The sequence below is a fragment of the Chinchilla lanigera genome, unplaced genomic scaffold, assembly GCF_000276665.1.
Source record: "Chinchilla lanigera isolate Chin_1 unplaced genomic scaffold, ChiLan1.0 scaffold00006, whole genome shotgun sequence".
NCBI classification, from domain to species: Eukaryota; Metazoa; Chordata; class Mammalia; order Rodentia; family Chinchillidae; genus Chinchilla; species Chinchilla lanigera.
In genome coordinates this window covers 10,868,692-10,881,383 of record NW_004955407.1, presented here as the reverse complement: position 1 = coordinate 10,881,383, position 12,692 = coordinate 10,868,692, and the positions used below count along the sequence as shown (strand labels likewise).

General features: G+C 33.0%; 1 protein-coding gene across 1 annotated transcript in view; it reads right to left on the bottom strand.

Annotated features, from left to right (window-relative positions):
* Positions 1-12,692, bottom strand: part of Gbe1 (glucan (1,4-alpha-), branching enzyme 1) — a 267,155-nt gene that overhangs the window by 77,853 nt on the left and 176,610 nt on the right. Inside the window, exons 8-10 of the mRNA XM_005375541.2 lie at positions 10,090-10,205; positions 7,280-7,407; positions 3,028-3,126 (exon numbers count right to left, since the gene is read on the bottom strand). Of these exons, the coding sequence (XP_005375598.1) occupies positions 3,028-3,126; positions 7,280-7,407; positions 10,090-10,205 (343 nt within the window). The remainder of the gene's footprint in view (positions 1-3,027; positions 3,127-7,279; positions 7,408-10,089; positions 10,206-12,692) is intronic.

Below are 12,692 nucleotides of genomic sequence, written 5' to 3'. Positions count from 1 at the left end.
CCTATCAGGAGAGCTAAAATAAAACAATGATAATAACAAATGCTTACAAAAGCATTAAGAATCAAGGTCTCTCAAATATTGCTAGAGGGAATGTAAAATGATACAGCTACTCTGCAAAAGAATATGACAGCTTCTTTAAAAATTAAATAAGCAACTACTATGGGACTGAGTGCACTGTTGAACATTTATCCTATTGCAAACATAACTTATAGTCATTAAAGAAGAGTTCTATATAAATTGTTTATAGCAGATGTATTCATAATAGTTACAGTGTGGAAACCACCAGATATTTTTCAGTGGATGAATGATTAAACAAACCAGGGCATATCCATGGCATGGAATACTCTTAGCAGTGAAAAAAATACATTACTGATACATGAGACTACCTGGATAAATCACCAGGTAACTCTGATAAGGGTAAATCCCAATCCAGAAAGGTTATACACTAGATGATTTCATTTAAAAAACATTCTGGAAATGACAAAATGAGATCACATAAATGGTTGCCAGAAATTTAGGCATAATTGTGGGTTAGAGCAAAATATATATGGCTACCCAACTACATGAAGTTAGCAGGAGTTGATGCAAGCATTCTGTGCCTAGATCAAAGTCAGTGTACTGGTTATGACACTGTACTATACCTTTGGAAGATGATACTGCAGGGAGATATTTCTTACAACTGCAAGTGAATATACATTACATCAATATAAAAATGTTAAGTAAAAACTCTTTAAAAAGAACAAAAATACTAAGTACTCAGTAACTATTTGGTGAAATTTATAAATCAGTAGTTAGAAGTGATAAATTTCATAATTTAAAAATTTAATGTATGTTTATACTATCTTTACATGACCTATACAGTGATTCAAGCTGATCAAATAAAATGAATAGATATAGGAAAGTTGACATATTTTAGGTAGTCACATATTAAATACATTAAACTAAAACTGCATTCCAAATGAGAAATTGTGAAATAATATAGGTGGAAAATGTAAATAATTTGCTTTTGAACAACAAAAATGAGTGAAATCTAACATTGTAATTCTGCTCACTCTATGTGCAGTCAGTAGTTCATGGCACACACATCCATGTGTCATTTAATTTAACACTCTTGCAAGTTTCACTGTCATTTAGGGGAAATTGCAGTCATTTACTAGGTTATGTTTTTAAATACACAACTTAGAAAAACAGACGAAAATCACAGTATCCAAAGTCTTTTTTTTTTTTTTTTTGGTACTGGTAATCCAACTTTGGACTTTGTGCTTGCCAGGCAGGCACTGTGCTGCTGAGCTATATCCCCAGGCCTGCACCCAAGGTCTTTAAAAACTACTACTTACTCTCTCTAGCTTTATTTATTAACATCCCATTTTGCTCATGCAAAAAGATTTTTAACCTACATTAGAAGATGACATCTGCCATTAGAATTTATAACTGAAGATAGCAGGGTGGTCCTATCATAAGCATAGGAGCTTGCACTTTCCTATCTTTTATGTTGCACAGCCTACTGCTGTTCCTCAAACACATGAAGTAGTATGTTAATTAGGTTGAATTCAAGGATTTGGAAAAACACTGCCATCAATATTCCAAGTATGATATACATGACTATGAGCTATAACTGACTGGAAAATAATTGAACATTAATATATATTTTCAAATATTCTTGAATCTGCACCAAAATAATGGTCCTAGTTTTTCACTGAGAGGTAAAAAAGTAAGATTTGACACTTGTGAGAGAAAGAAGACTATGTTGAAGACAACAAATAGTAAGACAGGGACTGGTAAAGTTTACACCAAGGTGAGAAACGTGAAAAACACAATATTGAAAAAATAATAAAATTCAAGGCAACCTTTGGATGTTTGAAAGCCTACTAGTCAGTTACATTTAATTTCTCAGTCTAATAACCTCTGTAAAATACTGCTTTTGAACCTGATAATGCTTAAGGAATTATTGTAAATGGAAGAGCAGAAGTCATGTTGGCAAAGGTCTGACTACCATAGATGTGCATTGTACAGATTACCTTGAGTACAAGAAAGGTAACAGGGGATGATACCAATGACCACACCCTCAGAGTAGGTTTCATGACTCTTCTACACAAAGTTAAACATTTCTGAAGCTGTAGTCTCACAAAACCAGTTCATGTCTGCACAGTACTCTGCAGCATCCTGTACAAAGATTTCCGATTCCTTACATTGCATTCAGCCCATGTTGACACATGTGGCTACTCAAAAATGCTCCATGGGAAACCTAAACTGACTTTCACCATTCAGGTAAAAAATGCATATATATATTTTCATGTATATTTTATCAAATATATATATATATGTACATGTATATGTATACATATAATCCAAGCTACTTAATCATTAAATTTAATAAACTACATTGAGAAATAATGTGTAAAGTTCCATGTGTAATTACAGTATTCATTCCTATTGTCTGGCATAAGGTAAGGACTTTTCAAATACTGAATGAAGAAATGGATGAGTTCAATTTTTTGAGAGAAGACCATAGTATAAAGCAAGTACAGGGAGTTAAGGAGTATTTCTCCATTAACATGTTCCTGACAGGGTCATAATTCATATGTGTATGTGTTGCTGCCAGGAAGTTTGGAGCACTTATGGTACATGTATCACTCTTCCATTGGGTGGCTTTTCATTAATTTTACTAGGAAAAAGACCTGTAGAAGTGATTAGGTCCATTTGTACCACCAGTAGGACAAGCTGCCCAACGCGATAGCCATGCACTTACCACAGGTGGTTCAAACTGGCAGAACATGTTCATGGATAATGTCTCGGGAGAAACGAAGACTTTGATGAACTTTGATGTGTTTAATATATCAGAACTAAAGTTTCATGCAACTGTATTTATAATGGAAAGTTCCTTATTAAACAGTGAAAGAATCAATACACTAATGCAAAAATTTAATACTTATAATATCTGTTGCTAATGATCACAACTAAGAAAAAGTTGAAAAATAAACCAACATAGTATCCACAGGAAAAATGAATATTTACATCAAATCTTACCTGGATCCATTTATCTGGAATTGCCATGGCTAATCGATAGTCAAAACCACCCCCTCCCTGGGAAATCGGAGAACACAGAGCTGGCATTCCTGATACATCCTAAAACAAAGCACATGAGCATCATCAATTCATATTGCTCAAATATTTTATAAACACAAAAATACATGTGAAATATAACTGCTATGTGTTTTCTCTCCGTATATGTTGTAGTCAGTGGTTCACAAGGGTACAAATTAATATAGGACACATAATTTATAAGATTATTTTATAAGATTCACCCAAAAAGTCAAAAACAGAAGAGTGCAAGAGATCTGTCCGCAAGCTAGAAACCTGAAGAACCCAGCGAAGGGCCTGGCTCCCAAGGCAATGTCCTGCAGGAGTCCAGCAGAAGGCCTAGAGTGCAAGGTAATGTCTCATGCAAGTCCACATCAAGGAACTGCACCAGGAAGGTACAAAGGCCCGTGGCGGAAGCTAGAAAGTCTGCGCCTGTGGGCTGAAGGACTTCTGCCAGAAGGCTGAGGGATCCGCACTGAAGCCCAAGGTGAAGACCAGAGCTCTCTCAAGAGAACAGCAGCCATTCCAAACTACAGGCAAGACCTGGGCTCCTACTCCAAGGAGAACAGCTGAGCTCCCATCAGGAAAGCCAGTTACAGCAAGCTTCTCCTGGGAAACCAAGAGCAGGCATCTTCCCTCCCTGTGCTCCCTTTCTGCCTTTCTGGCACAAACCACAATCCTACGCACTCTTCCTACTATTGACTTGAACACTGTTTTCAAGTGGGATGCTCTCATTTCTCTTCAATGAATTACTCAATTATCTGCTCTTCTAATTATGTTATAAAATAAAACCTATCAGGTGAAGTATCTGCTGTCAATGATATATATCAGAACCTAGAATTGGGCTGGGGATATAGTTCAGGGGCACAGTGCTTCCCTGTCAAGTGCGAGGACATGAGTTCGATTCCTGGTACAAAAAAAAAAAAAAAAAAGAAAAAAACAAGAAAAAAAAAACGCCAAGAAAAAAGAATCTAGAATAATAGAATACTACTAGGCATAAAGCAGATACACAAATACTTTCTGAGTAAAAGATTTAAGACATCCTACCTGACTTCAGGAGTCATAAACTAGATGTAAATACATAAAAAACAAATATTAATGAAATGACAGGAAATGAAATGACAATAAAATGTAGTTATGATAATTCACTAAAGTACACAGAAAATCAGCCGGGTGTGGTCGTGCATGCCTGTAATCCCAGCACTTGGAAGGCTGAAGCAGGAGGATTGTTGCAAGTTCGAGGCCAGCCTAAGCTACAAAGTGAGTTCAAGATCAGCCTGAACTGCATAGCAAGATGCTGTCTCCAAAAGACAAATAATAATAATAATTAATAATAATGAAGTATACAGAAAGTGAAACAGAAATCCTTACTTTCTACTATTTCATTTCAAGTACTAAATACTTTTGCTACCTTGAAGTACTCACTCTGCCTTCGCTTATCTACCTGTCTCAGTGCCTGAAGTCTTCCTTGGGTTAATATTCTTACTTTTTCATACCATATTCTAAAAATTCTTTGAGGCAGCTCAAATGCTGCTTTTACTACAGCACCATCCCAAATTCTGACCAAAGAGATGGTTGAAAAATAACTGTCTGATTTCTGCAGACCCCCAAAATAATTTATTATTTTATGGAGGAAATGTATAGATGAATATATACATGGTAGAACAGAGCCATAAGAAAATAAAATGCTAGGCAACAATATCTGATTTCTGTATAGTTCTTTATAGTTCAGCAAAAGCAAAAGAAATGGGCAATAAAAAAGAAAGATTTTTAAGATTATATTTATCCAAATGTAAAGCAAGGTTTCATAGATAGTATAGATATTTAGTGAAACTGATTACAAGCACCAGCTGAATATAAATACTGAACACCAAGCACCACAATGGAAACAGACACACAAATCTTTCCAAAGGACTTTCCGAGGACACCAAAGATGAGCAATGACTAGTGTTAGGACGGTATTAAAAATTAAGATAACTTTTCTTAAGAAGATATTAACATATGTTCTATATTATAGTGTCTAAATGCTATTTTAGGAAAATGAATCTCTAAGAAAAAATATGGATATTAATTGGTCTTGATTGTTAAATGAATCCTAGATACATGTCCCATTAACACATCTGAGTGATTATGCTCTCAAAATTTAAAAAAAAAGGTAAATATAAAAGGGAGAAAAATAAATATATCTTTGCAAATTAGAATGGTACCAATGGACGGCGGGTGGAAGAACTAAGATGTATTAGGTGCATTTATCAGCTCCCTAGGATAAATGTAACCGTTACGTATTGGGAACACATACTCAGAATAAAAATTTAAAAGTTGATGTCCGTTGATATCATATATATAAGTGACTGTTTTTGAATAAAATTAAGATATGTCTAATTCTTTAATATCCAGATGCACAGCTATTGTGGAAGGGAGATAACTTAATTAAAAATCACTGCATAGAATGGTAGATATAGTCTAGAAAAATGGTTTCAATCATAATTTTCATTATAAATTCATATTTCTACTACATAATTTTATATAAAATTACAATATTTATTCACTTTACATTTCTTTTTTAAAAAGACAGTTCATGTGGATCAATTCTACATTTTGAAGAGACTTCCACTAGACAGAAAAGTGATGTATTGAAATTGAAGTAGTCTTCAATTTAAGAAGAATAAATTGAAGACACTACTTGTTTAAAAAAAATATCTAAAACCATGTAATACAAGTAGGATAAAGCCTCAAAGTTTCATTGGTAGACACTCGGGTAATCAGAGAATTCCCAAGATGATAAAACCATTTTACTTGAAATGAATGAAAAGATCAATGTAACAATTCTAACTTTCATGTATTAAGTAATTGGTTCTTTTCAGAATACACTCTTGATTTGTGCTGTCATTGTTTGTAATAATTTGTCATACATAACATCTCTGCTTTGAATTGCTATAAATATAATTGACAAAATAATTGATTTTTTGAAGTTTGACAGATAAAATTAAAATACTATGCAAAAGAACACATAAAGTTTAAAACACACTCTGATGTTGAAAGAAATTCAGCACATCAAGTATTGTATTAGTACAAGTATTAGCAAGACTTATGTGCTAAGATCAGATGTAAGTAGGTAAAGAGCATGAATTCATATTGAGTGTACAAATTGTATTACAATTTTCGGTTCCTTTTAATTCTTCATAGGAAATCATTTGAAGAACTTGAGGGCTGTTGCTGTATTTCCAGAAGATATTTAGAAGGCAAAAAGCCTAAAGGGAGTACAACTGTTCTCTGTCTAGGGACAAATCATGAAATCACTCCAACTTGTTGGAGATTTTTGCTTTTGAGAACTGATGGAGGAAAAAAAAAAGGCTATACATATAACACTATAAGGAGATTTAATCCTGCATTTCATTCCAATGAACTAAATAATGTCAAAATAAACATACACTTTAATTCTAACTTTTTCCAAAGGTAATCTTACTGTTTTTAGATGCTCACCACTGTCATCTTTATGGTACAGTTTAAACATGTTAAATTCAATTTTCATAGTAACTCTTAGAAAGAGGACTAAGAAAACCAGGGGGATTTTAGTATTAAATCTAAATTACCATAAACATTTAACAAAGCTCAAATTTATCATACTTATTATCAAGAAGGGAATTGACAATTATTCATATTCCACATTTATATCAATACAGTACTGCTTTGGGACAGTTAATCAAGAACTTTCAGTAATCATGAATAACTATGAACATTTGGCAATCCAAGAACAAGAACTTAAGAAAGGTAATCCCATCAGAACAAAAAGGCCTGAGAGGGGTTGCAGGCACTGATCCATGCCATCTCTGATGATTACACCAGAGAAGAAAAATAAATAGAAAAAGAGACAGACACACATTAATATTCAGTTATTTGCTGAAGGTCTCAGGGTAGGAAGACCTCTCTTCTGAGGAGGAAATTTTACTTTCTTACAACTGGCATTTTCTTTTAAACAAAGGAGTGGTGACAAGTAATTAGTATATGATATCCCTTAATAAGAAAACAGTGAGTTCTAAGTAATATGCCACTCATACAAGATAGCTGTATTATAGCCAGGGTACAATGCCATTTATGAAATTATTGACAACATGTGATTAATTATTCAAATACTGTATGGTAACAAAACGTCCTGTACTAAAGGGAGTTAAAAGATAAGAGATCATTACGGCTTTACCTCAGCTATTGTTATAGACTCTGGATACAACGTATGAGTCAAATGATTTGCCAACATGAGATAAACCAAGGCATCTTCATCTACGTGGAGTCCAAAATATTCATTATAATCACCTGAAAAACTCTCACCTACAGAACAAAAAAAAAAAAGAATATATTATGCCAATATGCAAATCATAACTCTTGCACAATCAAAATTCCTGAGATTGATATAAATTTTATTACTATAGCAAAGTGTAATGATAATGTCATCATCAGCAAAAAATTCTGTCATCACTCCAAAAAATTCTTTGTATTACTACTGACTTTAAACAATCCTGCAAAATAGTTATGTTGTTGGTGTTGTTTTGCTTAAGATAAAAAAAGTGAGAGCTGGGAATGCAGCTCAGTGGTAGAGCCCTTGCTGAGTATGTTTGAGGTCCTGCATTTGACCCCTGCACCATGAAATAAACAATAAATAAACTTCAAAGGTTCAACTTTAAGTAAATTGTACAACAGAAAAATTATGTGATATTGAAAAGAAATCCTAAATTTCAAATTATTGACTCAGTTCAGGTCACATCAGTAACCTGATAGTGTAATATGTTAGTAGATCCCTCTGAAGTAAATACCAAAGTGATCACAAAGTTGAGATGTAGCAGTTATTTTATTTCATTTATGTGCTTCAATTTTCTAAGATGATCAATTATAATCAATCGTTCTTCTATATCCTCTCTTCTTACTTGCTAATTTTGGTTGTTTAAATTATTTCGTACTTATTTGGGCAACAGTGTTTACTTTCTACTTTTACTCTTAATTTTATAATTAAATCAGTGTTCAACACTATTCTGTTCTACTTCTCTATATCCAAATTATTTTTACTTTTTTTTCAGATGGGTGAATTCCATCACTGAAGAATATTTTCAATTACCATATTATAATGGAACTTTTATAGGAAGTATTTATGTTTACATAACTTGGTAGTAAATCAACTACCATATTTTCCTTTTTGATTCTGTCATCCTTTTAAAACATATTGAGTTGACTAAAATGTATATATTTAAGATAATTATTTGATATAGGTGTATACTATGTACTAATTATCACAGTCAAATTAATTATATCCATCACCACCCAGAGTTACCATCTGTGTATGTGTGTATGTACACATGTACATATGGTGAGGACCCTCAAAATCTACTCTTACTAAATTACAAATAAAAAGTACAGTATTATCACCTAGAGTCATCATCCTGTACATAAGATCCTGCAGTCTATTCATGTTATTGTATCTTTTGGCCAAATTTCCCAGTTTCTTCTAACCTCTTAGCCAATGGCAACCACTATTCAACTATCAAATTCTTAAGTCATATATGGGTTCCCTAAGAAAATAGGATTGAGTTCAGCCAATTATTTCTTCCATGAAGTGAACTAGTTCTCCTTCTTACATACTGCCTGATTAATTTCAGTGAGTTTATAAATTAAATACTGTCTTAACATTATTTTTTCACAAATTTTGTGATACACTATATGTTCTTTTTCTGTGACGTTTCACATTTTGTATTTAGTTTTCTTTTGTTTCCTCATTCCAAGAGAAAGAAACATGTTAAGTAACTCCCAGTATTTTCCTTTACCATTTCTTGGGCTTTCTACACATGAAAAGCCTATTTTATATTGGTGAACTCTGGTTAATTTCCTAATACCACAAATCCTTGGAATATATCTTACCCTCAGCAGAGGTAGTTTTAGACTAAGTTTTGCTGACTTTTTCCAGGCTTACCTTTGTAGCCTCGATGTCAGTTTTCCCCCAAATATCTTTGCTGCAAACATTTCATTTAGGCAGCACCATGATTAAGAGTAAATAGCATTCTTTAAATACTTAGCCTTTTTCCTTAGCATCCACTTTTCAAGATTTACAACCTATATCCCCCCATTTTTTTTAGTTTTGTATGCTGGTTGTGTTTAACCATTAAAAAAAAAAAAGCTGCACATTTTCCAATTAAGTTCCTGAGATCCCACTTGGCACAACTTTAAAGTGAAAGATGTGTTAAATGATTAATTTGTCAATGATTAATATTTTCTTCAATCTATATTATGTAAAAAATACATTCACAAATATTCTCACATATAATTTTTATTTACACTTCTTTATTATATATTTATCATTAAAAATGCTATCAGATTGTGTGTAATGGCGCACAACTATAATCCAAGCACTCACGAGGCGGAGGCAGGAGGACTGCTGCCAATTCAAGACTAGCCTGGGCTACAAAGTGAGCTCAAGGACAGCCTGAACTGCATAGTAAGACCCTGTCTCAAAAAAAAAAAAAAAAAAGAAATGCTATCAGTATATATTTTTTCATAATAAGTATTTGCTATACCAATGAATTCCTTAATTTTTTTCTTAAATCTACCCAATAAGCAAACTGTTACCATTACAATCATTTAGTTTGTTGAGAGGTGTCTTGCTATTGAGTTTTCCTTGAGTCAGGTCGGCTCTGACCAGCGATTTCCTGCCTCAGGCAGCATCTTGAGTGCTCAGATTACAGGCGAGTTCCAACACAACCCATTTAGTATATTATCAAGAAGATATATTGCAAAGAAAATAATTACCTTTCTCTGTCTTATAAAATTTATTTATACCTTACCTCTTGCCAAAGGATCAGAAATAACTATAGAGATGACAACATAAAATGTAACAACTAAAAGTGAAGCTGCCAGGAATGGTCACTACCACTTCTGGAGCTGACCCCCAAGCCTGGTGATATTCGTTAGTAAAGAAATGAGTGAATAAAAGCACCAGCTCCATTTGTGATGCGTTATGATACCTACCCACTCCGTGGTGATGATACAGCATGGATGTAACACCATCAAAACGAAATCCATCAAAGCAATATTCTTCCAACCACCATCTTATGTTCGACAGAAGGAATCTTAAAACTTCCCAGCTAAAATATTAGATAAATATGTTTTACTCACAATGGAAGTTAATATTTTCTTAATTGTTATTTTCTTTGCTAATGTATTAAAGTCTATAAATTTGACAAAAACATGATGTTCAAAGAACCTACCATACAAAATCCACAAAACTACTAACAAATAATAACTCATTCGTTAAATGCAAATTATTCTAAAGGAAAAATTGAATTTATTTTAACCACAGAATAATATCAAAGACAAGTAAAAAATTAGGGAAAAATGAAAAATGCAGATTCCAATAACAAGGACTCGGTCTTGTTCAGTGTTGTGTTCCCAGTTACCAGGATGGTAATCAGGCATAATATCACTAAAAATGTTACCTGCCTCTGAATTTTCATCAAGATGTTTCATATAGTATATAACCATAGTTATATTTTTTCTTCTTTCCAAAGATACATTTACATTATCAATAGAAAAACAATTCCTTCACTGATTGCTTAAAATGTTTCATTACAATTTCAAACTGGTATAATTCATAATAAAAAGTAAGAGAATTAAAATGAGTTAGAATCAACCACATGGTAAGTGATACAACATTTACTAGACAACTGTTTTGTAGGGTTCAAAGGGAAAACCTAATTTCCAAAAAGCACAAGTTTAATAAACTAGAAAGTTCTATATGTTAAAGAGCTCCATATCCATAAAGACAGAAGAAAAACAAAAAAGTATATACCTCAATTAAGAAACGCCACATGAAACAAGTCTATTTTGGACAATTGAAAAGAGGGCATCATCAATTAGTATTTTCCTTAGTTGTACAGTTATGGTTGAGTTCTCTATCCTATTACAGCTGTGGTTTTAAGACTTTAATACCTCATTTACTTTAATGACAAAGCTGTAATAGTGTATACAAATCTTTAACCCAGTTAAATTTATGTATTTTTCAATCTTTCCATATATTAAAGTGCAATCTGACATAAGTAGAGATTAAATCATCACCATCAATTCAGGAAATGTAAATTTAAACTTTAGGGAGAGATGAATATTGTTTGTGCTTAACTGCTTTAAATAAGTTACTTTGAGTTCTCGAAACTTAGTGAAAGTTTTGTTGGTTTTTTTGAAGAAAGCCAGATATAGAAAGAGGTGGAGAGTTTAGATAATGATGAAGGTGGAATTTGCTTATGTTTTTATAACTATATATTAATTTACAGATTAAGGGGGAAAATCATATTTAACAAAAGAAATTATACAGAGGTTGGTTACAATTATATAAGATAGAAATTATTCTGTGTGAAAATACATAGCTACTATAGAATTTTGATTTTTTTAATTAGAAAATTCTATGTTTTAAAAAAGTATTGGAGTCACACAAAAATTGAAAGGAATTTTCTGTATTTGCCCTGTTCCCACATGTCTACATTTCTTTAAAACAATATTACATAAGAATTTTAGAAAAAAGACATGAATAAACTAGACCCATGTCTTTCACCATGCACTAAATTAAAGTCAGAATGGATCAAAGATCTAAATATTAAAACAGAAACACTAAATTTATTCGAAGAGAAAGTAGGTAAAAATCTTGATGACACTGGGGTAGGCAGAGTTCATGAACAAAAACCAAACTGCACGGGAAATACTTCAAAGAATCAACAAGTGGAATCTCCTCTTATTGAAAAGTTTTTGCACATGTAAAGAAATCACCAATAAAGTAAAAAGAAAACTCACAAACTGGGAAAAAATTTTAGCCAACTGCCCCTCAGACAAAGGACTTCTATCTAGGACATATAAAGAATTAAAAAAATTCAGGCCTCCCAAATTCAAAGACTCAATCCAAAAATGGGCATCTGAGATGAATACATACTTCTCTCATGAAGAGATACTAATGGCGAATAAATACATGAAAAAATGTTCAACATCATTAGTCATTCGAGAAATGCAAATTAAAACAACACTGAGATTCCATCTCACCCCAGAAAGAATGGTTATCATCAAGAAATCAACCAATAACAAATGCTGGAGAGGCTGTGGGGAGAAAGGAACCCTACTCCACTGCTGGTGGGAGTGTAGACTGGTGAAACCACTGTGGAAATCAATATGGAGATTCTTCACAAAACTAGGATTGGAAGTCCCCTTTAACCCAGCTATTCTCCTTCTGGGTATTTTCCCAGAAGAATTAAAGACATCATACCACAGAGATATATGTGCACCCATGTTTATAGCAGCAAATTTGGTTTAGCTAAATCCTGGAAACCCAGATGCTCATCTACTGAGGAATGGATAAAAAAGTTGTGGTATTTTTATACAGTGGAGTATTACTCAGATATTAAAAAAGATAAATTCGGGGGCTGGGAATTTAGCTCAGAGGCACAGCGCCTGCCTGGCAAGCGTGAGGTCGTGAGTTTGATTACCGGTTCCAAAAAAGAGTCCTAAATAAATAAATAAATAAATAAATGGATAAACTCAAGGCTTTTGTAGGTAAATGGATGCAACTAGAGACCATACTCATAAGTGAAATA